Source organism: Phoca vitulina, unplaced genomic scaffold (genome assembly GCF_004348235.1).
Source record: "Phoca vitulina isolate PV1807 unplaced genomic scaffold, GSC_HSeal_1.0 scaffold18, whole genome shotgun sequence".
Taxonomy (NCBI): Eukaryota; Metazoa; Chordata; class Mammalia; order Carnivora; family Phocidae; genus Phoca; species Phoca vitulina.
In genome coordinates this window covers 33,854,271-33,877,480 of record NW_022589721.1, presented here as the reverse complement: position 1 = coordinate 33,877,480, position 23,210 = coordinate 33,854,271, and the positions used below count along the sequence as shown (strand labels likewise).

The window sequence follows — 23,210 nt, the reverse complement described above, 5'->3', positions numbered from 1 at the left end:
GTGTCTGTTGGGGGGGACCAGTGGCTGGAGCCACACTTCAGTCCTGTCTGGGCCTTGTGCAAGGATCTTCCTGTCAATTTCCTGACGTACAGTGGGGCCAGGAGAGCCCTGCCCGAGGGGCATCCCCTTTGGCTTCCTTAGAGACCAAGGTGGACCTGCTCCTTCAGTGGACCCTGGGTTTAGTGTCCCCAAGGCGACCCTGGCCCCTCCCCACCTCCAGCCTCCATTGAGGACCTTTCTGTTGACCCAGTACTTTTCCTGTCTTTGTGCCCATAACCCTCTGAGTACACTTTGGCTGTTTGTCCAGGCAGCAATCTGTCCCTATATCACGATGCCCCACGAGACTACCTCAGAGGAGCTGGGGGTGGGTTGTCGGGCACCCTGCTAGCATTCAACCCCAGAACTACTAGACCCGGACTCTGCCCTGGAGTGGGAAGGGTGCCCGGCAGAGGCAGAAACCAGGGTGGGGGTAGGGGTGGAGGAGGAAGGAGAAGGTGGGGAGCCCAGGTAAGGGAGTCACAGAGGGAGGTGAGGGCCCCCAAACCATAGAGAGGGGCCATCAGGGCCGGGGAGGGACCCCAGGCTGTGGGAGGTAGAGGAAGGGGACAGGGAGGTCAGGAGGAGTACCCACAGAGGAATGGGGCGTCCAGTGGAGGCAGGAGGGGCCCCAGTGGGTGGAGGGGGGCGGGTCTCTGCACCTCTGCCGCCCACAGGAAACCCAGTCCCACAGATCAGCTTGGCACCAACCGGTTGGGCGGCTGCACTGGGTGTCCACTGTCCCTGTGGGCAGGCCGAAGGCGAACGTGCTGAGAAGCGGTGGGAGGACTGGACCATGAGGGGGACACGGCTGGTGCTACTGGGGCTGGTGCTGGCGACCTGCAGCCACGAGCTCGGTGAGGGGCGCAGGCAGGGGCTCAGGGAGTGCGGGAAGGCGGGGAGACTGAGGAGAGGCCGGGCGGGGAGCGAGGGTGAGCCGGGAGGGAAGGGAGAGGGGGGCATGGTACCAGGGGGCCGCCCCCCAGGGCTGGGGCGGCAGCAGAACTGCATGTCCCTGGGGGCCGTGGGCACCCCGGAAAGGCTTTAGCTGGAGAATCATGCTCCCTGGTTCCGGGGCCATGGTGGAGGCAGGCCTCAGGGGGTGTCTTGGGGAGACCAGGAGGTGCTGGGAACTGGGGCTGACAGGGGGTCTGGGAGAACAACTGGGAGAGACACCCCAGCCCCTCAGGGCCCCCACACCCAACCAGAAAGGAGCTGGGTAGAGGGGGCCCCGGCCAGAGGGGAAACTGAGGTCCACCCGAGACGCAGTGACACACAGTGGGGGTAGAGGGGTCTGTGGGCCTCACTGTGCACGGACCAGCTGGAGCCAGTCAGGCCCACCTAGGTTCCCTCGGTGGGGTGGGACATTGAACGGCGCACCCTGGGGCCCCTGCCCCTGCTGGCCCGCACCCCAACCTGCCCGGGGCCCCTGGGCTGTGGCTCTTCCCTCCTTTGTTAAGCTGGCACCCGTGGGTGCCCCAGGCCCAGCCCGGTCCACCCTGCACCCCACACACCTCCTTGTCTGTTCCTGATGCTCACTGCCGCTCTTCGGGTACTGCTCTTTGCTGATCAGGACCCCGAGGGGGTGTCCAGCCACACCGAGGCCCTCCCTGACCCTGCAGCAGGGAGCACCTCCTCGATGCTTCCAGAGCTGTCCCCTCCGCACCCTGGCCCTGCAGGCTGAGCCCGTCAGGGGCACACTCTGTCTCCAAGGACCACAGCTCAAGCCTCCTGAGTCCTCCCAGAGTTTGGGTCGCTGGGCAACTGGAGCCTGAATGGCATGGTCCCCCTCAAACCTGGGCCTCCAGGACAGCAGGCTTGGGGAGGGGCAGGGCCTGCCTGATGCGTCCTTTGTCCCTTCTTATCCAGTGGTGGCCCTGCAATGCTACACCTGTCACGAGCCTACTGGTGTGTCCAGCTGTGTTACCATCGCCACCTGCAATGCCAATGAGACCATGTGCAAGACCATCCTCTACTCCCTGGAGACAGGTCAGCGGGGGCTGGGTGGGTGGGGCGACCACCCTCTACCCCCTGGAGATAGGGCGGCGGGTGCTGGGTGGGCTGGGGGCCAGGTCAGCGGGTGCTGGGTGGGCGGGGCGATAGATAGGTCAGCGGGGGCTGGGTGGGGCGGGGCCAGGGTCCCAGGGTCAGAGCGGCCTCCAGGACCGTCACCCCTGGCCAGCTATGCACAGTGTGCATCCACCGCCTTAGCCTTTTGCAAAAGGGTTTTTGGTCCGAGCAATTAGGCTTTAATGGAAAGGAATCCTCACCTTGCCTGGGGATTACCTGGAAAGGAATTGCCTCATCCAGCTAGAAATCCTGCGCAAGTCGCTGTGTCCCCAGCACAGAGGCGGCACTCAGCCCACAGTGGCGGAAGGAAAGAGGAGGGGGGGACGGGTCACGGAGGGACTGACCCCACCCGGGGATCATGGGGCTGGGCGTGGGGTCCCTGAAGCTCGCGAGCTGACCAGGCTTCCAACATGGCCCACAGTGTACCCCTTCCTGGGGGACTCCACGGTGACCAAGGCCTGCGCGGTCCAGTGTGTGCCCTCGGACGTGGACGGCATCGGCCTGACCCGGCCTGTGTCCTGCTGCAACACGGACCTCTGCAACATAGACGGGGCCCCCGGCCTGGACGGCAGCCGCAGCCTGGCCGTGGTGCTGGCGCTCCTCCTGCTCTGGAGCCTCAGCCTCTAGGGCCCCCCCCCCCCCCGTCCCCGCACCCTCCACCCGTGCAAGCCAGCCCTGAGCGCCCCTGAAGAAGCATTGTCCCTGCACCAGGCCTCCTGAATCTCCTTTCGGGCGGCCCTGCCCACCGGCGCGGGAGGGCCTCGAGCCTCGAGTCTGGTTCTGTCCCCTTCGTCCTGTGTCCTCTTCCAGCCCCTTCTCAGCCCCTCCTCTCCTGGTCCATCTCTGCCCCTCCTGGCCTCTGGCTTCTCTCCAAGGCTCTCCTCACCCGCATGGCTGCCCCTCTCTGTCTCCTGCCCATGTCCCCAGACATGCTGAACAGGGATGGTCACTAAGCCAGCAAACCAGGCAGGGCTCTGCTCTCTGGGCCCTGCAGGGGGCCTGACTGCAGTGGGGCAGAAAGTGGGACCCTACAGGCAGGGGCAGCACCGCTCCTGCCAGGGCCGGGTCACAGGTGGCTTCACGGAGGAGGGGGCCGTTAAGGCCGGGCTTTGAGTGACTGAGAGATTGTTTGGGTGGAGGAGAGCAGGCCAAGCCAGGTGGAAGGAAGATCCAGGCGGGCTACGAGTGGCCTGGGATCTGGGATCGATCCATGCAGCACCTACTGCCTGCTCACCCGGCCCCTGGACACGGTCCCCTTATGTTGGGCGGCAGGGGATGCTGCTGGGCACATCCACCACCTGCCTTCTCCCGGCTCACCAAGCCCCACTCCCTGGGTGCCCGGGGCAGCCCAAGCTCCAATGCAGAGGGGACCTTCACTCCACCTTGGCCTTGGCCAGCACCAAATCCTCCAGATCATCCTCCCGGGAGTCACCTGCCCCACAGGCCTCTTGTCCCCAGAGGGCTCCCAGGCCTGCATCTGGATTGAGACTTGATGCTCATACATACACACGCATACACATGTATGTGCACACACACGTGGTCCTGGAAACACACAGCAAGGGCCCAGTACTTGAGGAAGGACAGGCCCCAGCTCTCCCACCTGGGGGAGGTGAGAGGGGGAAGGGAGGAGAGGGCCTTCAGTCACCCTGGGACCTGCTCCTCCTCTCTGTCCTCCTGCTCCAGCAGCTTCTCCTGGGCCCCTGGGTGAGCTTGGTCCTGGGAGGGGGGGCACAGCAGTGGCATCCAGCCAAGCTGAGATGGCGCTGGGAAGCCCTTCTTCCTGCTCATCAGGGTTCTCCCCACTGGCCTCTAACTCTGAGTCCAAAGAGCTCTCACAACCAGCCCTCACCCCTCTCTGGGGTTCCCTGCTCTTGGATGGCAGGGGGCAGCCAGGACCTAAAGCAGGACTGTCCTGGGGCAAGGGACACCCCAAGCCTCTGGGAGAGGAGACCAGTGGCCAGAAGGCCCCCTATCCCTGGGACCCCAGGAACCCCACACCTCTGCCTCCTGTGGCAAGACCTACAGTCTCAGGGGCTCTGGGCCTGAGCCAGACCCTGGAGGACAGAACCCCCACTGCCCAGCGAGCCCCCACCCCATGGCCTGACCGCACAGCACGGCCGCCGTCTGCCAGGGACCCCTTTGGCAGACTCCGGGAAGGGCAGGGAACTCGGGGGCCAGGCGCGGTCAAGTGCTGTCAAGACGCCTCCGTTTGGGGTTGTAGCTCTGAGCTCTGACTTTGTCACGGAGCGGGCCCCGTCCAGTAATTCCTCACACCTCTCCCCTGGCATTTCTTGTGTCTACCACAAAAGTGAGGAGAGTGGTGGGGTCACTTGAGTCTTAGAGCCTGGTCTGGGACCCAGTACACACACGTGCGTGTGCACGCACACGCACACACACACACACACACACAGCCTTCCGGGGAAACATGGGAAAGCTCTGTGCCCCCCTCCTGGCCACTGCTCCCACCTGACCTTCCCGCCCCTCCGAAGCCAGAGCAAGGGCCCTTCCAGGCAGCCCCCGACAGCACATGGGGTCTCTCCCCCTCCTGCCCATGCCAGCCGTGTTCTCGGCACACTCGCCCCACGGCTGCTCCAGGTCCCCGTCCACCCCCTTGTCTTTACAGCTGCCCTCTGGGGCACAGGATGCTCTGCCTGGTTTACAGGTGAAAGAAAGGGGATCAGAGGGATTCGTGAGCAGACTGGTCACACAGGAGGTCAGGCGGGGCTGGGACCCACTTAATCTGTCAGACTCCACACTAGACACTCCCTGGCTCCTCTTGCAACATCCTGGGCGCAGTCGTGGACCAGGCCCCAGGGAAGGGCCGCCCTGGGGAAGGGCACCCTGGGGAAGGGCACCCTGGCTGCTGTCCGCGCCTGCACCTGCCGCGTGAGGCCCAATTGTTGGAGCTGCAGCAACCGCCATCTATTCTTTTGCAAGCAACGCCCTTCCTTTGTTTCCTCAGTCCACAAGGCCAGGTCATGTCTGCCCTCGAAACTGCCCTAGGCCCCTAGTCTCATCCTACAAACAGGAATGCGGTCTAGAGGGGCAAGGGAGTCACTCCAAGGCCACACGTGGAGCCAGCAGCAAAGCTAAGACCAAAACCCAGGCCTCCTGAGTGCCAGCCCAAGCTCCTCCCAGCATGTCATCCTGCCTGGAGATTGGGGTATGACCCCATACCCTTCTGCAGCACCCTCACATTCTTTCATCTGCCACCTACCCATCCAATTGCTCTTCCATCCATCATCTACCTTCTTCCCCCATCTTTCCTCCCTCCATTCATGCACTCTCCAGCCATTCACTCCACCCTCTACCCATCCACTCCCTCAAACATCACCCACCCACCCACCCAGCCATCTACTCATCCACCCATCTACTCACCCTCCCATCCATCCATCTACTCACCCACCCACCCATTCATCCATCTACTCACCCACCCATCTACTCGCCCATCCATCTACTCGTCCATTCATCCATCTACTCATCCATCCATCCATCCATCTACTCACCCACTCACCCATCCATCCATCGATCTACTCATCCACTCACCCACCCACCCATCCATCCATCCATCTACTCACCCACCCACCTATCCATCCATCCATCTACTCACCCATCCATCTACTCACCCACTCATCCATCCATCCATCCATCCACCCTCCCATCCACCCATTAGGCTGTCAGAGGACAGAGAAACTAGAGAGTCTAGAACATCAGGGAGGCCTCTGGGTGAGGGGCACCTGGACTGGGCCTTATAGCATGGGGAAGATTTGAGGCTAGGATGGGAGACCAGAGATGGTGTCCACTGAGAGGCAGAGCACAGACAAAGGTGTGGGCATGGGAAACCCTGCGGTGGGAGGTGGGCAGTGAACAAAGTCAGAGAAGGCTGTCAGGCTGGGAGGTGGGGGGTGGGCAGAACCCTGTTGTCTGGGGCCTAAACCGGGAAGCTCAGGCTTGGCCTCAAGGTCATTTGTAGGGAAGGGGCTAGTGACTGCGGGGCCTGTCTGGAGCCCCACACCCATCAGCCCGAGGGTAGCCCGGGGGGCCCATACCACCCCACATCACACCATCCCCACACCTCACCAGGCACTCACCCTCCTCTGCACCTGGCCTGACCCCCCATCCGGGCCTGTGCTCTCGTGAGCACCTGTGTCAGGTGGAGGACAACTGGGTGTGAAGGAGACTGGCTTGAGTCCAGGCCAGGGCCTGCCCAATGGGGCTCAGTGCCCGTGTGGCATCCGTGCGGGCCGGCACCACACAGGCTTGAGCAATGGGGGTCCCCTCCCTGAAGGCCTGTGAGTGATCCGGCCCGCCTGCCCACCGTCCCACCCGCTACCTCCCACTTCTACCCCGGGCCACCCCGCTGACTCACACGCCACTTCCGCCACCACCCTGGCATGCACTGCAGGGAAGGGAGGGTATAAGTGTCCACAGAGGTGGCCCAGACTCTGCCCCTCCCGGCTTCTGAGCGTGGCAGATGGCCTGGTGCAGGGCCGTGCTCCCGCTGCTACTCATCGCAGCCTCCAGCTTGCGTGCCGGTGAGTGGGATGGCGGTGTGGCTCACAAGGGACATGTCTCTAGGCCTCACTTGGCCCACCTCCTTGGCGGGGGAAGGCCCTTCTGCGGCTTGGGCAGAACGCCTCCTTGGGCATCCCCTAGGCTCATCTCCCTTGCCCTAAATGAGCCTCCTGGGCCCTAGAGCCTTTGCTCGGGATAGGCTTCAAGGCCCCATTTTCCAGGCAGGAAAACCAAGGCTCAGTGGAGGAATGCAGTGCTCCAGTCTGCTGGCCAGAGCCCTGGGCCTTGAAGGGTCTCAGCGAGGCGGGCTACCTCCCCCAAGCAGGGATGGGAAGGGAGACACTCCAGGTGGGGTATGCCCAGGGGCTAGAGCGGAAGGGCCTCGGCTCCAGCCTCCAAGATGGGGTTCAAGGCCAGGTGATGAGGTTTGCCCCATCCCTCGCCCAGGTGAGGCCTTCAAATGCTTCACATGTGAGCAGCCCACAACCATTTCTTTGTGCAAGAACATTGCTTACTGCAAGCGAGAGGCCACGGCCTGCAAGACCACGGTGGTGCAGATGGAGTCGGGTGAGTCCGGCCCACGGTGGGCGGGGGGTCCCCAGTGGTCACCTTCCCCAAGTGGTCCTCGGGGCTGGCGGGGGCAGCGGCGGAGCTCCCACAGATTGGCTCTGGGGTGGGTGCAGCACAAGGGCTGCGTCAGCCTTGGGGCTCCAGGCCCCCACCCCACGGCTGCACTGCACACCCAAGCAGGGTCCTGGAGCGAGGAGCACGGACGGCTTTCCAGGCCCAGCCATTAGTCTGGGGGTCACCGGCTCTCACCGGAGCAGGCAGTCAGGAAGGGCCGGACCGAGGGCCTGGAGGTTGGGGCAGCCGGGGAGGGCGCTGGGCAGGGGAGGAGCAGGCTCTGACGCTTGCCCCCCCCGCAGAGTACCCCTTCAACCAGAGCCCCTTGGTGACCCGCTCCTGCACCAGCTCCTGCATGGCCACCGACCCCGACAGCATGGGGGTCACCCACCCCGTCTACTGCTGCTTCCGTGACCTGTGCAACCCCGTGTAGGCCACCAGGCTGGGCGCCAGGGCCCTGGCCCCGCTGGGAGCCACACTCCTCGGCCGCCTCCTTCCCTGAAGGGCCCGGCACCACTGGAGATCATCCCTACGTAGCCACATGCTTCCACGAGCTCCCTGAGCCTCAGGTTAATCACGGGCCCAAGGGCCGAGAGCCTTCACAGGGGCACTCTCTGTCTCCCACACTTACAGAGAATAAATAAAGCCGAGGCAGAGGCGACCTCCTTCCTTCCTGGGTGCCAAGAGCCCACAGAGCCAGCCTTCAGGAGTGCCGGGCTGAGCCAGGCCCATTCGGGACACCTGACCCCCCTTCTCACCCAGGGCCGTTCATACTCATTTCACAGAAGGGGAAACAGAGGTTCCAGGGGAGAAATGCATCCCGGGCCGGGCTTCCTGCAAACCAGTCCCGCGCCACCTCAGAGCAGGACCAGTTCCTTAGCCTAAGGGAAGTCTGGCCCCACTCCCAGTCTCCCCTCAGCCCCCGGAGGCATCGCCCCCACCCCACCCCGTCCCCCAGGTGGGAAGGAAGCTGGAGTCAAGGGTGGGCATGTCCGGCCCCACGGGTCCAGCACGGGGAAGCTGGGAAGGGAGCCCGTGGACGTGCAGGCAGTCTGCCCGCCCAGCCCGGGTCTCCCCGGGAGCACGTGGGGTGGGGCGCATCTGGGCCAGTGGACACCTGCACACCTCCACGGGCTTCGGTCACCTCCCCTGACAAGGGGCCTACCGTGTCCTTGGCCCTGGGGACAGCTGAAATGAGAAGAAACCGTGTGCATGGAACCGTGTGCAAGGACAGGCCAGCTCATCCTAGACACCAAGGGCCAGTGCTGGGCTCTGTGTCCCCTGGGCCGGCAGCAGCACTCCCAGGCAGCAGATGGGCAGCAGTGGCCCCGGGGGGCTGAACCTCAGGCTCCTGCTTTCCCCTCACGAGGCTCCCCAGCTGGCCCTGGTCGTGACCTGGCTCTGCAGCCCTGGAGGGAGGTGGAGGGCAGGAGCCGCACCCGGCACGCCGGCAGCATAACACTGCCCCGCTCCAGGCCCAAATGCCCACCGGTGCCCTCTGGGCTGGGCGCTTTCCAGGTTCTGTATATGGCTGGCCTTCCAGAGAACCTCTACTGGGTGTCTACTGGGCCCTGGATTTGGAGGCAAGGGGCCAGGGCCACCACCTCAGACGTGGGGACTGAGCAGTATCACACTGCAGCTCTTGGTTTCAGCTTCCAGTGGGCAACAAGGGCATTGCCTTTGAGCTTTTCCAGGATGCAGGGGGGGTGGGCCGGTAGGACGCTCGGCAGCCTCCCCATTCCTGGGGAAAACAGGTGGGGGGGCCCCATGCACCTGCAGGGCCTCCGCACAGCATCGGCATGGCCAACAGAGGGCGCCCCTGCCCATCACCACCTGAGCGCTGGGCTGCCGGGCCCTCCCAGGGCAGGAGCTGCCACCTCGAAGAGCCCGAGGAGAGCCCCTGACGTCTGCAGGCCTGAGAACACCTCCCAGCCCTGCACAGCCCGTGTCCCCCTCAGGAGCTGGGGAGGCCACAGACTGGGCCTTGGGAGGGCTAGCCCTGGGGTGGCCGCAGGGCAGACTGGAGCTGCTCACAACAGCAGGGGCACCTGGGGCCTTAGGATGGAGGAGTTGGCTCGTGGGGTCACAAAGAACGCAGAAGGACAGGAGCTCATCCACAGGCGGATGGGGGAGGCTGCTCAAACCCCACTGTGCCCTAGTCAGCAAGACCCTCCTCCCCTCTGTGGCTGGACCGCCTCCAAACAGAAAGAGCGAGAGAGCCTCCCCTCCCCCTGCTCCCACCTGGCTGGGGTGTGCCTCCCTGGAGTGGACAGAGAAACTGCAGTGCCCCTTGGACACAGTGACATTCAGCCCAGATGCCCCCGACCGTCCTGAACACCTCCTATAGACCCCCAGCCCTGTCCTGCCCCCCAGCTCCTGCCCTGCTCCAGGGTGCCAACTGGCCGCCACCACTCAATGCACCTGCTGGGACCCAGACCTGCTGTGTGCACACCATTTCCTGTCCCCAGTCCCTCTGGGGAAGCTGTCCCTGTCTGACAGCTGCAGTGATCTCCAAGCTCCCCCATTGCCTGTATGTGCCCCCCAGGACCTGCATGAACACCTCTTAGGCGAAGAGACAGATACTCCATGAAGATACCCAAGCGCCCCTGCAGGCCGGGGGCTGGCTGCTCAGGGCAGGTGCGAGGCGCAGCGTGGCCAGCCCGGGGCGCCCGGGCCTGCCTGGGAGGTGGGAAGAGTGAGGCTTCAGCCCACTTCCCTGGCTGCAGACCATGGGCCTGCAACGCGACCTCAGCCAGGCCACATCACTGCCACATCACTACCCCATCACTGAATGCCTGCTGCGAATCCAACTTTTCCAACTGCCCATTCTTTTCCAGGCCTGCAGAGCTGGGCCCTCCTGAGCAGGTGGTCAGAGCACAATGTGGCCCATGCCATCAGCCCCCTGCCTTATGTCCTGGCAGCCCCACTTCCTACCTTCTTTGAGGGGCTTGCAGAATAGCCCCTATGCTGACCCCACCCCCAAACCCATTACGGTCCACTGACCTTTGCCCCACCTGCCACCCCACAACCTCACCCCAGTAATCCCAGTCTGAGGCCTAACCTCCTAAACTCCTCTGGAGGATCCTGGGACTGGATCCTGAGACTAAACCAGAAACGGACACCAGCCACCCACAGATCAGGCAGCAAGGCCCAGGGGCTGGGGACAAGGAGAGCAGCAGGGCCTACAAGGGGGTTGGGGCAAATCCTTTCTGGCCTTGGTCCCATGTTCTGTGAAATGGGAGCAAGTCCTGCCCTGCCTACCGGGTCGCTAAGTTCAGAGGAACCTGAGAAGCCTAGACAGCCCCCCATGCGGGAACACACAGCCGTGAGTGGCCCACTGCTTCCCTGGGGGGCCAGGCCTTGACAAATGAGGACTTCCCCCAGCACACAGACGTTAAAAACTCTTTAATCTTGGGCTTTCTTTAAATAAAACAGAAACATTGCAGCTTTCCCATTGCGCTGTAAGGCAGACGGCGTGGGGGGCAGGCAAGGGATCGGGGCATTGCTGTGCTCCTAGCTCTAGTGGGAGGAGGGGCGCCCGACAGGGTGAAAGAGGCGGTTCCGGGGCTCCACGGCTCTGGCCCACACCACAGGCTGCCGGGGGCACAGGCGGGTGGCCACCTCGTCCTGGGCAGCCACACGCGGGAGCAAGCAGCGATCCCACCCCCAGGGCTTTGACCCGTGTCCCCAGCCAGCCAGGGAGCTAAGGCTCCCTGCTCCGCCCACCCCTGCCTTGCCGCCTGGGCCAGTTTCTGCTCCTCTCCAGGTCTCCCCAGCCGGAAGGCAAGCAGTTAGGCAGGAGCAGACGACTGAGCAGGTGTCCCAGCAGCCTGGTGACCCCAGCAGGGAGCCACTCAGGCAAAGCCCAGAAGCCCCTTCCCCCGCCCCAGCCCAGGGAGCGAGGCAGCCCCTCAGCATTGGAAGGGGAGAGTCACCAGCAGGGCACATGTTGAGGATGGCCCCAGGAGGAGGGCACACACCTGAGGTGCTGTAGGCCCAGAGACGGTGGGGTCCTCCCCACAGTCACAGAGCACAGCCCTAGGAGCACCCGGGGTGCAGACAAGCGAGGGCAAGGTGCAGAGGGCACCCAGGCAGGATCCCGCTGTCTGCTCCGCTCCCTCCTCAGCAGCAGGCCCCAGCTAGGACGGGAAGCTCACCACCACCCCAGGGGACCCTGTGCCATCTGACCTGCACTGGCCTGGGCCCACCCTCTGGCCATAGGCCGTCCCCCACCCCAGGGGAACCCCGCGCCCTCTGGTCAGTCGGCCTGGGCCTGCCTCTCCCCCACGCACAGCCACAGGGATCCGCCTCGACATGCTGTTCTGACCCTTCACAGCTCCTCACCAGGCCCAAGTCAGGCCGCAGCCCTGCCCCCAGGGCTGCTGGCCTCACCCGTGCAGCTCCATCAAACTCCAGGCTCTGGGGCTCAGGGTGGCTTTGGCTGGCCCCTCTGGTCCAAGCACTCTCCCGACTTGAGGCTGCGGGAGCGTGGCTTCATCTGCAGGCTGGGGCCCAACCCCCAGCCCCCCAGAGCCCACACGCTGAGGGCCCTGGGCCTCCCACTTTCCTCATCACCTCCACCCGGAGGGCAGAGCTGGGTCAGGGCATCTGTGTGTGTGTGTCTCCCCCCCCCCCCGCCCGTCCGGTACCCAGCGTGGGGGGGAGGGGCGTCCATAACTGGCGGTGGAGGGAGGGCCTGAGCGTGGGGAGGGGGCTGGGCTGAGCCCGCCTGGCAGCAGGCCACCGCAGCTGGGAGACAGCCCAGCCCAGCGGGCCCATTCTGCACTCTCTGCCCCCGCAGGCCCGGAAGGGAGGGCAGGTGCCCCCAGGGTGAGGCCGGCGGGCAGGGCGCGGTGCTCACTGGTCCTTGATGAGGTCACTGAGCCCGCTCTCAGCCCTGAGCAGCTGACTGCTAGCCTCGTTGTAGGCCACCCAGTGCCGCAGGTCTTCTGGTAGCTCAGGGGCCTCCACCTGCAGGGGGAGATGGTGACATTACCACCCGCGCCACTGCTAATGGCCACGAGCAGGGGCGCAAGGAGGGGCGCCGCGCCAGAGTGCTGCCTTCACACCTCCGGGCCTCTGCTCACGCTGTTCCTCTTCCTCCTCTTCCAGGCACCCTCCCCGAGGCCCTCAGCGCCTGCACTGCCCCATGCTAGCGCTCAAGTCCCCATCCTCCTTCACCAGCCCCGTCTCCCCAACAGGGCCACACCTGAGCCCTCTGTGTGTCCCCAGGACCCAGGCAAGAGCCTCCGAGGCCAGCTGGCTGGAGAGGGGTGACAGGAGAGGGGAGGCCTAGAGGGCTTCAGGAGTCTGGAGCTGGGGAATGGAGGGGTGGGGGGGCGGGGAGACGGGGGGCGGGGGGGGCGGAGGGGTGGGGGGGCGGGGGGCGAAGGGGTGGGAGGGGCAGGGGGGCGGCTGTCAGAGCACCTCTGCTGGCAAAGTGCTGGACAGGGGCTTGCCCGGAGCCTCTCTTCTCGAGTGGACTGGGAGACGCGGGCCCCGCAGCCCTGGGCCTGTCTACCGCGTCCCCACCCCTGCCTGCTCAGCCACACCACGGCCTTGCTGCACACTCCGCCACCATTTTGTGATGGGGAGGCAGGCAAGATGCGGGGTCCGGCCTGAGAGGTCAGAGGCCTTGCAGATGGGCTGCGGGTGTTCTCAGGAGCAAGGGGAGAAGCAGGGGCAGAAGGGCTCAGAGCCACAGCCCTGGCCTTCCCTGCAGACAGGGAAGCTCTGCTCAGCATCCGGGCCAGGCTTTCGGGAGCACTCTCCTCCCAGCCAGCCGTAGTGATCAGCCCTAGGCCGGCTCTCGCCCCAAGGCCACCCTAGTTTCAGCACGTAGCATCCCTGGGCACTAGACTCAGATTGCCCTGCACTAAACCCGAGACTCCGTCTGGGGCTTTCCCTGACCCAGGGGCTGGGCTAGGCCAGGCACCAGGGCCCCTCCGGGCCACGCCCTGGCCCTCCCATCCGTGGCCAGGCGTCCTCAGGGTATGCCTGCTGAGCGGGGCTACCGGCTCTCTCCAAAGTCCCTTCCAGCCCACACTGGCCGCCTGGCACCCTCTCTTGCAGGAAAGGCTCCCTCTGTCTTTTAGTTCCAGCTCTCAGTCCCTCGAATAAAAGGCTCCATGGCCCAGAACATGTCCACATGAAGGGACACATAAAGCACCTCTGTCCCTACGGCATGGGGGACATCCAGGACCTTTGGGGGTGTTCAGAGACAGAGACAAAAACCAGGGAGCTGTGCCCATGGCCCATGGTACAGCCTTGGGCAGTTCCCATTGCCTGAGCCTCAGTTTCCCCACCTCTGATATGGGGGAAAGGCTGGCCTCTCACAATTAAGGTGAGCTTGTGTCCCTCCTTGCTCAGGAGGCACCTGTCCAAAGCCAGAGAGGGTAGCGTCCTGGTTTAGGGCACCCAGGGGTTGGGGCAGGCCCTGGCTTTGGCATGGAGGCTCCAGGCAAAGTTTTGGGAACCTGCCTTAGGCTGGAGCCTGCCCTGGAAAGCATCACCGTGGTGGTGCCCTAGCTTGTCCCCAGGGCCCCTGTCGCCAGGCTGCAGTAGCAGGCTGTGCTGGAAGGAGCAGGCCCTGGGGAGGGTCCTTCGGCCCCACGCAGGCACTCAGGTGCTCTCTCCAACTGGCAAAGGCAGAAAAGCTTGCAGCTCTCTGGGGCTCAACCTCCCCACCCCAAACCCAGGGGACGGTGAGCCGTGTGAAAAGGGCAGGGGGAGGGGTGGGTGTCCTCAGGTCCTTGGGAATTCCCAGTAACCTCCACTTACTGACACCATCCCTCACATTCAGAACCAAGGACCTGAGAAAGTGGCTCCACACTCCAAGCCACACAGCCGCACCAGGACTGACTCCTGGGAGGGACGCGGTCTGGGGTTCCCTGTACTGGGAACGGTGGAGGGTGTGGCATGGAGTCCGGAGGGGCAAGGTTAAGCCGCCACGGGAGGGAAGCATGCTAAGAATGTGCATGAGGAGTTGATTCGGGGACCCTGGGAGCTCCCGGGAAGAATGCGCTTTAGTGAAGGGAGGCCCTGGATCCAAAGGAAAGGGCTGGAGTGGTGCTCAGAGGGGCAGGGGCACCCCAAGGAGGCACAGGCGGCTGGCCTTCCCTAGGGGAGGGGGCAGAGACCAGGCGTGCCCCCGGGCCCGGGGAGTGTGTGTGGGGGGGGGTAGAGGGTGCTCACCTGGCGCTTGCACAAGTGCTGCACGACGCGCTCCGGCGAGGTGCCCAGCACGTGCTGGCGGGAGCGCAGCAGCGCGCACACGAAGCCATCGCGCAGGCTGACGAAGCGCGCCTCCAGGTAGAAGGCGCGGTCGTCCCAGCCCAGCAGGCGGGTGCGCACCTCGAAGGGCTCGAACAGGCGCAGCGAGCGACGATAGCGCGCGCACGAGGCGGCCAGCACGGCGCGGGCCCCGAGCGCGCGCAGCGCCCCCAGGACCCCGCAGCGGGCCAGGTGCGCCACGCGCGCCACGTCGGCCTCGCGCAAGTAGCGCGCGTTGTTCATGTGCAGCAGCAGGTCCAGGTCCGAGGGCAGCACGCGGCCCGCGTAGCGTTGCTCGGCCAGCAGGTCGCGGACGCGCGGCTGCAGCAGGCGCGCGCGCAGCACGGCGCACGGCACGCGCACCAGGTACCAACCGTCCAGCAGCGCGAAGTAGGCGAGCGCCACGACCAGCGACGCCACGAGCAGCCCCAGCATCTCGGCGGCGGGCGCGGGGCGCGGGGTGCGGCGCAGGAGGCCACGGCGCTGGTCTCGGCGGAGCCCCTGCCCGCGCCCCGCCTGCCCGCTCGCCGGGAGCGCCGCGCCGCCGGAGCGAACCACCTCGCGAGGCGGGCTGGGGAGGGACGCGCCAGAGGCCGCCGGTGCCGCAGGCCAGGGCCCCGCCCCCCCCCCGCCGGCCCCCCCCCCCCCGGCGCCCTCAGTGGTCCGTCCCCCCCACATCCGCCCGCGGCCCGCCCCGCTCCCGCTTCCGCCTGGCGCCGCGCCACAGCGCCATCTGCCGGTTGCGCTCCGCAGTGCAGGCGCGGAAGCGTCCGGGTGGCTCCGCCTGGTCTCCCCCCACCCTTCCACCCCCGCCTGGTTGGGAGCCCGAACCCCTCCTGCCTCTCCCCAGCCCTTGAAGACTCGGCCTGGCCTGGGAGATTTGGCCACTGATCTGAGCAGAATCAGAGGCTCCCGCCCTTCCCGGCCCAGGTGGCAGGGCTTTGCAAGAGAAACGGACGCAGCCGTCCCCAGCGGCACTGCTTCAAGACTCCGCTGGAAATCGACCCTCCGATCCTCCAGAACATCCAGGGGTACCCCACCTCGGCAGGGCGACCGCCCCCGTGCCTTTGCGGTGGATTCAAGGTGCATCACGGTCTGGCCCCTGTGGCTTTTTCAGTTCCAGCTTGTAACCTCATTAACCCCACCCCCGGGTCCCGGTAATCTCAGACTCATTCCCAAGCATTCCCATCCTTGGCCCTTTTGCAAAGGGAGCAAATAACGCCAGGGATGGAGGAGAGGAGTCGCAAATGTAAAGGACTCACAGGAGTCGCAAGCACGTGCGATGTGGACCCAGCAGTCTGCAGCACGCACTCCAGCGTCCTGTCCCTTCCCTGCGACACGTTCTTTGCTTTTCTGGCTTTGTTTCTGGGGCCAGTAGTTGGGCAGAATGGGATCTGGGTTTTCCTGGGTCCTTGGATCTGCTTGGATACTCCCAGGGACAGGAAGTTCATTCTCTATCAGGGCAGGCCCGGCTGCCCTAGGAACCTGCTCACACTTGTCCCTGTCATGCTCGCCCTGTCCCTGAAGTGGGGCAGTTTCTTGGGATGACAGTGCCCCTTGAGCCCCCTCGGCAGCGGCTCTGTGAACTCACCTTGTCTATTCCCCACACGGGAGGGGCTGCCTCTAGAGGCCAGTTCTGGAGATGTCAGTGAAGGTTGGTAAATGATAAAATGGGGGCTGGGGGGCTCACAAGAGCCCTGCCTCCATCCTCATAGCCTGGGCTCCATCTGCCCAGCTTCCTTTTGAGCTTCTGCCACCCACTTTGAGCCCCCCACCAGACACACACTGCAGGTGCTGTTCTCTCTGCCAGGGACTCCCCCCTCCCATCTTTCCCCTCCCGGATCCCTGGACCGTTGAGATTCCCAGGGCCCCGGTCTCACCGTGCTTTTACATGGGTTCGATCATGTGAGCAGGGAGTGCCATCTCCTTGCTGGACCCTGAGGCCAGGAGGCCGGGCAGGGCCTCATCTGCCTCTCTGATGGCTCAAACCCAGGGCCGGCACGATGGGTGCCCAGCCAGGTGCCCCAGACCCGGGAAGGCCACAGGAACCAATTAGCTGCCCACCGTCCGGCTGCATCAGTCCCCCCACAGCAGACGCGGGGCACCCTGGGGTGGTCATCGGCAGATGATGAGGGGTCCCAGTCAGGTCAGGGACTCTTGGGCGTCCTATCTGGAACCCCCTCCCTCTGCTCTGGCTTGAAGTATCTGAGCCCCAGGAGCCACGCAGGGTGGAGGAGTTTGGAGAGGTACCCCTGAGCCCCCTTCATTCCTCAAGGATAGTCCTGTCTGGGTAGAGTGCCTGGTGTCGCCGGCACCCACAGCCCCGCAGCCTAAGTACTAGTGGCTGCCGCCTGGGTTCGGGGCTCCAGGGGGAGAGGAGGCGCGCGGGCTCGTGGCGCCACCCAGCGGAACAGGAGCGGCGGTGCCAGCCGCTGGAGCGCCACCCCCTTCCCCCGGGCCCCTTCCCGCCACCTCCCAGGCCGGCCCCATCCCAGGCCGCCGCTCTTCCCGAGCTTTTGGCCCCACCTGTCGGGGTCAAAGGCTCGCACGCCTTGGTAACTGTCACACTGAGGGAGTAGACTGCGGGCGAGGCGAAGCAGGGGTTGAGACGGCCCGTTTGTATGTGGCTCCAGCCGGGGACGGCCCCTAGCTCACTGGCACCTCAGGGCCATAAACAGGGAGAGGTCGCTATAGCTGATGGTGGCTCTGCTGCAAGTCTGGGGAGGGAACCCGCCGTGCCTCGGTTTCCCCAGATGCACTCCGGGGACACTCAGCCTCTTGCTCCCTGAGGGGTTGCCCGCCTGCTGTGTGTGCACACCTGGGCTGGGGGCAGGAGTGCTCCACAGTGAGGCAGGCCGTGTGTCCGTGGGCACGTGGTGACGTTCAGGCAGCCGGCCACCTCATGGGCTCAGGGCTTCTGTGGCAGAGCAGAGCCGGGCCTGGCACAGAAGGGCCACTGGCCGGGGCCGCCCCTGCCCCCATTGCCTTTGTGGAGTGGGCAGATGGGGTCCCGGCTCTGTGCCCTGCAGCCATGGGGACTTGGGCACAGGTGCTGAGCCTCTCTGGCACTGGTGAGTGACGCCAGGCCCCAAGGCCCCAGTAGGGCCTGCCCCGCCCCGCCCCGCCCCTGCCCTGCCCCAGCCAGGGACCCAGGGCTCCTTCCTGTCTAGCTTGCTTCCTTCTTGCTGCAGCTGCGTTCCCCGTGTATGGGCTCAGGAGAGGAAGGAGAGAAGCCCCAAGGAGGTAGGTGGGCCCCTGCCGCAGGGAGGGGTCGGGGGGCAGGGAGAGATGGGAGGCGCAGAGAGAGAGGCTAAGAGGGAGGAGGGGCTGGGAGCCACATGACAAAGATGGAGCCTCTGGAGGCAGAGGAGGATTAAACTCTTGGCCCGACCCCCCACTTCCCTGCCTGCAGAGGGTCTGACGTGTCACCCCTCAGGCAGCTGCCCTGCCCCCACCCCAGCAGCCCTCCCCACTGCACCCCAAGTCCAGCCAGGGAGGAGTGACACTTAACAGAGCAGGGCCCAGGCTGCTGACCAACACTGTGATCTCTCCGCCCAGTCCTGGGTCACGTGGGCAGGGCACTCTATAAACACCCGAGTGGTAGAGTGGCCGCGGATGAAGACCTCACCAACCTGGGCGGAGGGGGGGAGGGGGAGGCGCATCGATCCCAGCCCCAGAGTGGCCGGCAGATAGGCCCAGGGACAGATGGTCTGGCTGAGCCAGAGCCCCCAGGGGGAGGACAGCACCAGACCACCTCCAGCCTGAGGCTGGGCCCGGTGCCAGGGCCAGAGATGCCCACTCAGGGATGCCGCTGGAGGCCTGATACGGGGTGGACGCGCACGCAGGGGAGGACAGTGAGAACCAGCTGCATGGCCTTGGGTCAGTTCCTTCACTTCTCTGTGCCTTGGTTTTTTCCCTGTGCAGCCCGGCCTCGCCGGATGGTGGGGGGGCATCGATGAGTGATGGCACGGAGGCCCGTGGGAGAGCACGTGGCCTGTGGCAAAGGGTGCAAAATGTTCAGACAGTGTCCCCAGCACGGAAAATGCTTGTGAAATGGCATCTTAAAAACGAACACAAGTCCGTCTGTCCAGGGGAACACCTCAGCGCCCGGATAGAACCGTGAGGGTCTCTATTCCTGGCTATGGAAAGATCTGTGTTTAGAAAGCAGTTTGCTGGGGAGCGTGTGTACCGTGGCCCAGGTGTGCACGTTCGCGGCGTGTGCCTGCGTGTGCTCGCACAGGAAGCGTCCGCAGATGGCGCAGACAGTGACAGACGCTAGTCTAGGGTGCGGGGATCTGAGTCCCGCACTCTCTTCTTCCTTGCCTTTCTGTAGTAAAAGACGGGATGGTGAAGGGAGAGGGAGATTAGGGTCCCACCCAGACCCTGCCTTGGGCCAGTGGGCTGCTCCTGCAGGTGGCCCCCCTTGCTGTCCCCACCCCGAGAGGAGCAGCCCCCATCGGCCCTCGGTCCTGGAGGACCACTGCCCCAGTGTGCTGTGTGTCGGGAGGGGCTCTTGCCCCTCCTTCTGTTGTGGGGGGGGCGGAGGGGGGAAGGCTGGCCCCCTCAGGCTCTCAGCTGAGGCTGCATGAACTTGGGGACAGCTCAGGAGGTCAGAGGATCCCCTGGTTCCGGGACATAGAGAACCCAGCTGGGCCTCCCACATCACAGGGCCTGCCTGCGTCTCCCCTCACCCTGGCCCAAATATTTCAAACCCAGGAGCCCAGGACAGGGTATGGGGGTCTGGGGCACCGCCTCAACGCCCTGAGCCTCAGCCCCAGGGAGGAGGACCCTTGCCCAAGGGTGTGGCTGACATGTGGGCCACTGTGGGCTCCCTGCCCTGCTCAGTGGACTGTGTGGCCTGTCCCTCTGGACTTCCAGGCCCCACAGAGGACTTCCCAGCCACACCGGTGTTTGTGATCCTCTCTCTGTGCTTTATTCTTCTTCAAGCTTCTCCTGCTAACATGCTACATATTTCTGTATTTATCCTGTTCACCCAACCCCATTGTCTTGTAAGCCCTGTGACCTGGGGTGGCTCTAGGGCATCAAGATAGGTCGGGGAGAATCCATCCAAGCCCGGGCCACTGCTGTTTCTGGTGTGCCTGGAACAGCGCCTGGAACATGGTAGGTGTCTGTTCTGGGCAGATGTCCCCGGTGTCCTCTATGGTCACCTGGGCAGGGTCGATGAGCCTGGGCCCCGCAGCTTCAGGGCACAAAGTACCACCAGAAGCCCAGTCCTGAGTGCCCACCAGTCCTCAATCTCCAAGCTCCAGCCCAGCCCAGACCCTGATGGGCCTAATGCTCTTCCCAGGACCACCCAGTTCTGGGGTGCCCTCCCAGGAAACAAAGGCCCAGCCCTGAACCCTGGACCCTGGACTGGAGCCAGGCCAGGTCTGTGTGCTGAGCGTGGCTTGGGCCCCAGAGGGGCATCGTGGGAGGGGCCGGAGCCCACAGCTCCTCCGCAGGAGCCAGGCACATGGACTGGGAAGGGAGTGGGGAGAATCAGCACTCAGGGTGGGGAACTCTACCCTTCCGATGTGGCGACCCTGGGACCCAATGTCCCGCCTGAGGACACACAAAGGGAGACTCTGGGCCTCTGGCCTGGACTTATTGGTCAGTGTGACCCTGCCCCACCCCCAGCTCAGAGCTCCAGAGCCCAGGTTTAATGCTGCCTTACACACCGCTTGGTACGGGTCTTGGAAGCACCATCCCGTGCGGGTTCCTGCCCTGGCCCGCTGCTCACATGGCCCCACTGCCCCCACTCACACGGCCCCCGCTCACACGCCCTGCCCCCCGAGCTCACATGCTGCCCCCCCCACACGGCCGCCCCACCCGCACAGGCTGCCCTTCCCTCAGCCTGGGGGGCCCCCCGAAGGAGCAGGGAGGCAGGCTGGGTTTTCTGAGAGGCTTTCCAGGAATTCCAAAGGCAAGGTGTGGGCCCCAGGTACACAAGCACTCTGAAAGGAGTCCCAAGAGGTGTGATGGGGCTCCCTAGAGTGGGGAGGGACAGGTGGTCAGGGGACAGGGGAGGCCAGTCTGCTGGGGACCCTTCTGCCTAGTTTGAATTTTTCACTGTGGATGTGGAGAACTTACAAGAGACAAAAAATTCAAGAAAGTGACAGAGGGGCTCTCCTCAATGAAAGGGAAGGACAAGGAGGGGACACTGTGGGGACCTCACACAGTAGCATCCCCTCCCACCCAGGAGCTTCTGTGTCCTGTGGATCCTCAATCCTCACAGCAGAGAGGGGCCACAGATAAGTATCTGAGGCTCAGAGAGGTCGAAAGACAGGAGTGAGGCGCACAGCAAAGCCGGGAGTCCCCGGGGCGCTGCCGCCCTCCGCAGCAAGGCCCTCCCTTCCAGGCGTCGGTCATTTGCTCCTGCCCAGGCCGGAGCTCCACCCCGTGTGGTTGGCCGATGACGTGGCCACAGCCCATGGACACGGGGCCAGGTGGCCACCCAGCACAGCCCTGGACCCCAACCCTGACTTCCATCTGGGGACACACAAGACCAGAACTCTCTGCCACCAGGTCAGGGGGACTTTATTAAGGGCCTGCTGAGTGCTGGGATTCCTGCCCCAGGACTCCCATGGCCATGGGGAGCTGGACTCCTCTCCACACCTCATCTCTGGGCCTGTGGGACCTCACATTCCCTGCCCCTAATTCTACTCAGCCTTCGTGGGGCCCTCCTGAGTGCCTGCTCCTTGCTGGTTGCAGGGGACACCATGGGTGGAACATGGCTCAGCTGATGGAGGGGGTGGGGCAGGGAAGGCTTCCTGGAGGAAGAGATGCCCGAGCAAGGGTTAAGGAGTAGGCTGCAACATGGGGGTTGGATGGACTGCGTGCAGACTGGGTTCTATTGACTTGGAACAGTGCCGCATCAGTAGAACCCAGCCTGCTGAGCAGTAGGAGCTGGGCAGGGCTTCTGGAGGGAGCCATGGAAGGCTGGAAAGGGCAGAGGGGCATGGGCCACCTGAGTTACGGTCTAGGAGGGGCCTCAACTGGGCCAGGTGTGTGCGAAGAGTGCTCCGGGGCCCCTGGGCACTGACAGCCCGTGTGGGCCACAGTGGGGTCCTCCCGGATCCTACAGCCTGCTGGGGCCCCAGAGCAGCAGGCCACCGGGAGCGGTGAGCAGTGCAAGGGTGACAGCAGCTGGCTGCAGGGCGTGGGCCCCGTTGGCGTTGCACAGGTCAGTGGAGCAACACGTGATGTTCTTCTTGCCCATGTAGTAGTTCTGCGAGTCTTCCACACAGTGTGAGCTGCAGCCCTTGCTAATGACCGTCGCGATGCCAACAGCACCTGGGGGTCGGGACGCTCAGCTGGGGCTGGGTCCTGGATACTCACCCACTGGCCTTGTCCCTGCTCCCATGACCCTCTTCCTGTGCCCTAACTAGCCCTCTATAGTCACCCTGGGTGACGACCTCAAGACTGCAGTGTCAGGGCAAGTGCAGGGGCTCATCCACATCCACATGCCCAAGGCAGCCAGATCTTCTGCTGGGCACTGAAAATGCCTAATAAATGGGTGAATGCAGGGATGGATGAATGACTGATGGATGGGTGGGTGGATGAGTGATGGAGGGGAGATGATGGATGGATGGATGGATGCATAGATGGATGGATGGATGAGTGATGGAGGGGGATGATGGATGGATGGGTGGATGGATGAGTGATGAAGGGGGGATGGATGGGTGGATGGATGAGTGATGGAGGGGGGATGGATGGGTGGATGGATGGATGGATGGGTGGATGGATGGATGGATGATGGAGGGAGATGATGGATGGATGGGTGGATGGATGAGTGATGAAGGGGGGATGGATGGGTGGATGGATGGATGGATGAGTGATGGAGGGGGGATGGATGGATGGATGGATGAGTGATGGAGGGCGGATGGATGGGTGGATGGATGAGTGATGAAGGGGGGATGGATGGACAGACAGACAAAGGATGGGTGGGGGGATGAATGGATGGGAAGCTGAGCACCTGTATCTGTGGGTGGATAGATGAACAAGTGGGCAGGTGGACAGAAGGTTCTTTGAGTCCCTACCAGGGGGTGGGAAGGTGCAGGGAGTCAAAGGGAATGGCAAGAGGCAGGGCAGAGCCCCACCCAGCCCTGGGGGAATCTGGGCAGGATCAGGGGGAGGCCTGCAGGGACGGCAGGGCCACTCACGGATGTGCTCGGTCCAGCAGTAGGTCTCGGAGTCAGTGCAGTTCCGCACATGCTGGCAATCGTGGTTGCTCACCTGGGCCTTGCAGGAGAAGCACTGCAGGGCGGTGCCTGGGGGGTAGGGGTGCTCAGAGTGGGGAAGCAGCCTCCTTTTCTCATCTGTCACAGCTTCCAGGTTGCTGGGAGTGTGCAAGAGCACAAGAGCCCACTGCAAACTGGGACCCCCCGTTAGTGGGAAGCACTAGTGCCCAGGGAGGGCACTCCACTCATCAAAGTCCACCAGCATGGAACGCATGGTTAGTGCCCCAGCCCACCCCTCTGTCACATGCCCGTGGTCTGAGACGGAAGGGAATGACTGCAAACTGGTTTCCCCCACTTGGCAGGCGGCCCAGCTGGGCACTGGGTAGGTGAGGGCAGGGTGGACAGGACCCTTCCCAGAATTGCTCCTGCCACCAGGCATCGAGGCCCTTCCATTACTGTCTCTAAAAGCCTGTGCAAGCCCGACCCAGCCTCCCAGCCCCACTCAGGCCTCCC

At 64.2% G+C, this 23,210-nt stretch overlaps 4 protein-coding genes across 4 annotated transcripts in view; 2 read left to right on the top strand and 2 right to left on the bottom strand.

The window, feature by feature from the left end:
* The first annotated feature begins 832 nt into the window (after positions 1-832).
* Positions 833-2,733, top strand: LYPD2 (LY6/PLAUR domain containing 2). The gene is made up of 3 exons (XM_032416112.1): positions 833-893; positions 1,906-2,025; positions 2,528-2,733. The coding sequence occupies exons 1-3, from the start codon at positions 833-835 to the stop codon at positions 2,731-2,733; spliced, it is 387 nt and encodes a 128-aa protein (XP_032272003.1).
* A 3,847-nt stretch (positions 2,734-6,580) lies between these two features.
* Positions 6,581-7,678, top strand: SLURP1 (secreted LY6/PLAUR domain containing 1). The gene is made up of 3 exons (XM_032416111.1): positions 6,581-6,641; positions 7,069-7,188; positions 7,548-7,678. Exons 1-3 carry the CDS (start codon positions 6,581-6,583, stop codon positions 7,676-7,678), a joined length of 312 nt encoding a protein of 103 aa, XP_032272002.1.
* Positions 7,679-10,501: 2,823 nt separating this feature from the next.
* Positions 10,502-15,027, bottom strand: THEM6 (thioesterase superfamily member 6). Its single transcript, XM_032415797.1, has 2 exons — positions 14,440-15,027; positions 10,502-12,216 (listed from the first exon to the last, which is right to left on the bottom strand). Exons 1-2 carry the CDS (start codon positions 14,950-14,952, stop codon positions 12,103-12,105), a joined length of 627 nt encoding a protein of 208 aa, XP_032271688.1. The 5' UTR covers positions 14,953-15,027; the 3' UTR covers positions 10,502-12,102.
* Positions 15,028-21,048: 6,021 nt separating this feature from the next.
* Positions 21,049-23,210, bottom strand: part of PSCA (prostate stem cell antigen) — a 44,891-nt gene continuing 42,729 nt past the window's right edge. The window contains exons 2-3 of the mRNA XM_032415838.1: positions 22,680-22,787; positions 21,049-21,810 (exon numbers count right to left, since the gene is read on the bottom strand). Coding sequence (XP_032271729.1) covers positions 21,596-21,810; positions 22,680-22,787 — 323 coding nt within the window. The 3' untranslated portion in view covers positions 21,049-21,595. The remainder of the gene's footprint in view (positions 21,811-22,679; positions 22,788-23,210) is intronic.

Bases quoted from the DNA above. Each gene is read 5' to 3' on its own strand.
- LYPD2 (XM_032416112.1), top strand. From the start codon at position 833: ATGAGGGGGACACGGCTGGTGCTACTGGGGCTGGTGCTGGCGACCTGC. The intron at 894-1,905 runs GTGAGGGGCGCA...CTTCTTATCCAG, and splicing joins GACCTGCAGCCACGAGCTCG to TGGTGGCCCTGCAATGCTAC. The intron at 2,026-2,527 runs GTCAGCGGGGGC...CATGGCCCACAG, and splicing joins CCTCTACTCCCTGGAGACAG to TGTACCCCTTCCTGGGGGAC.
- SLURP1 (XM_032416111.1), top strand. From the start codon at position 6,581: ATGGCCTGGTGCAGGGCCGTGCTCCCGCTGCTACTCATCGCAGCCTCC. The intron at 6,642-7,068 runs GTGAGTGGGATG...TCCCTCGCCCAG, and splicing joins AGCCTCCAGCTTGCGTGCCG to GTGAGGCCTTCAAATGCTTC. The intron at 7,189-7,547 runs GTGAGTCCGGCC...CCCCCCCCGCAG, and splicing joins GGTGGTGCAGATGGAGTCGG to AGTACCCCTTCAACCAGAGC.
- THEM6 (XM_032415797.1), bottom strand. From the start codon at position 14,952: ATGCTGGGGCTGCTCGTGGCGTCGCTGGTCGTGGCGCTCGCCTACTTC. The intron at 12,217-14,439 runs GTGAGCACCCTC...CTCCCCCTGCAG, and splicing joins AGCACTTGTGCAAGCGCCAG to GTGGAGGCCCCTGAGCTACC.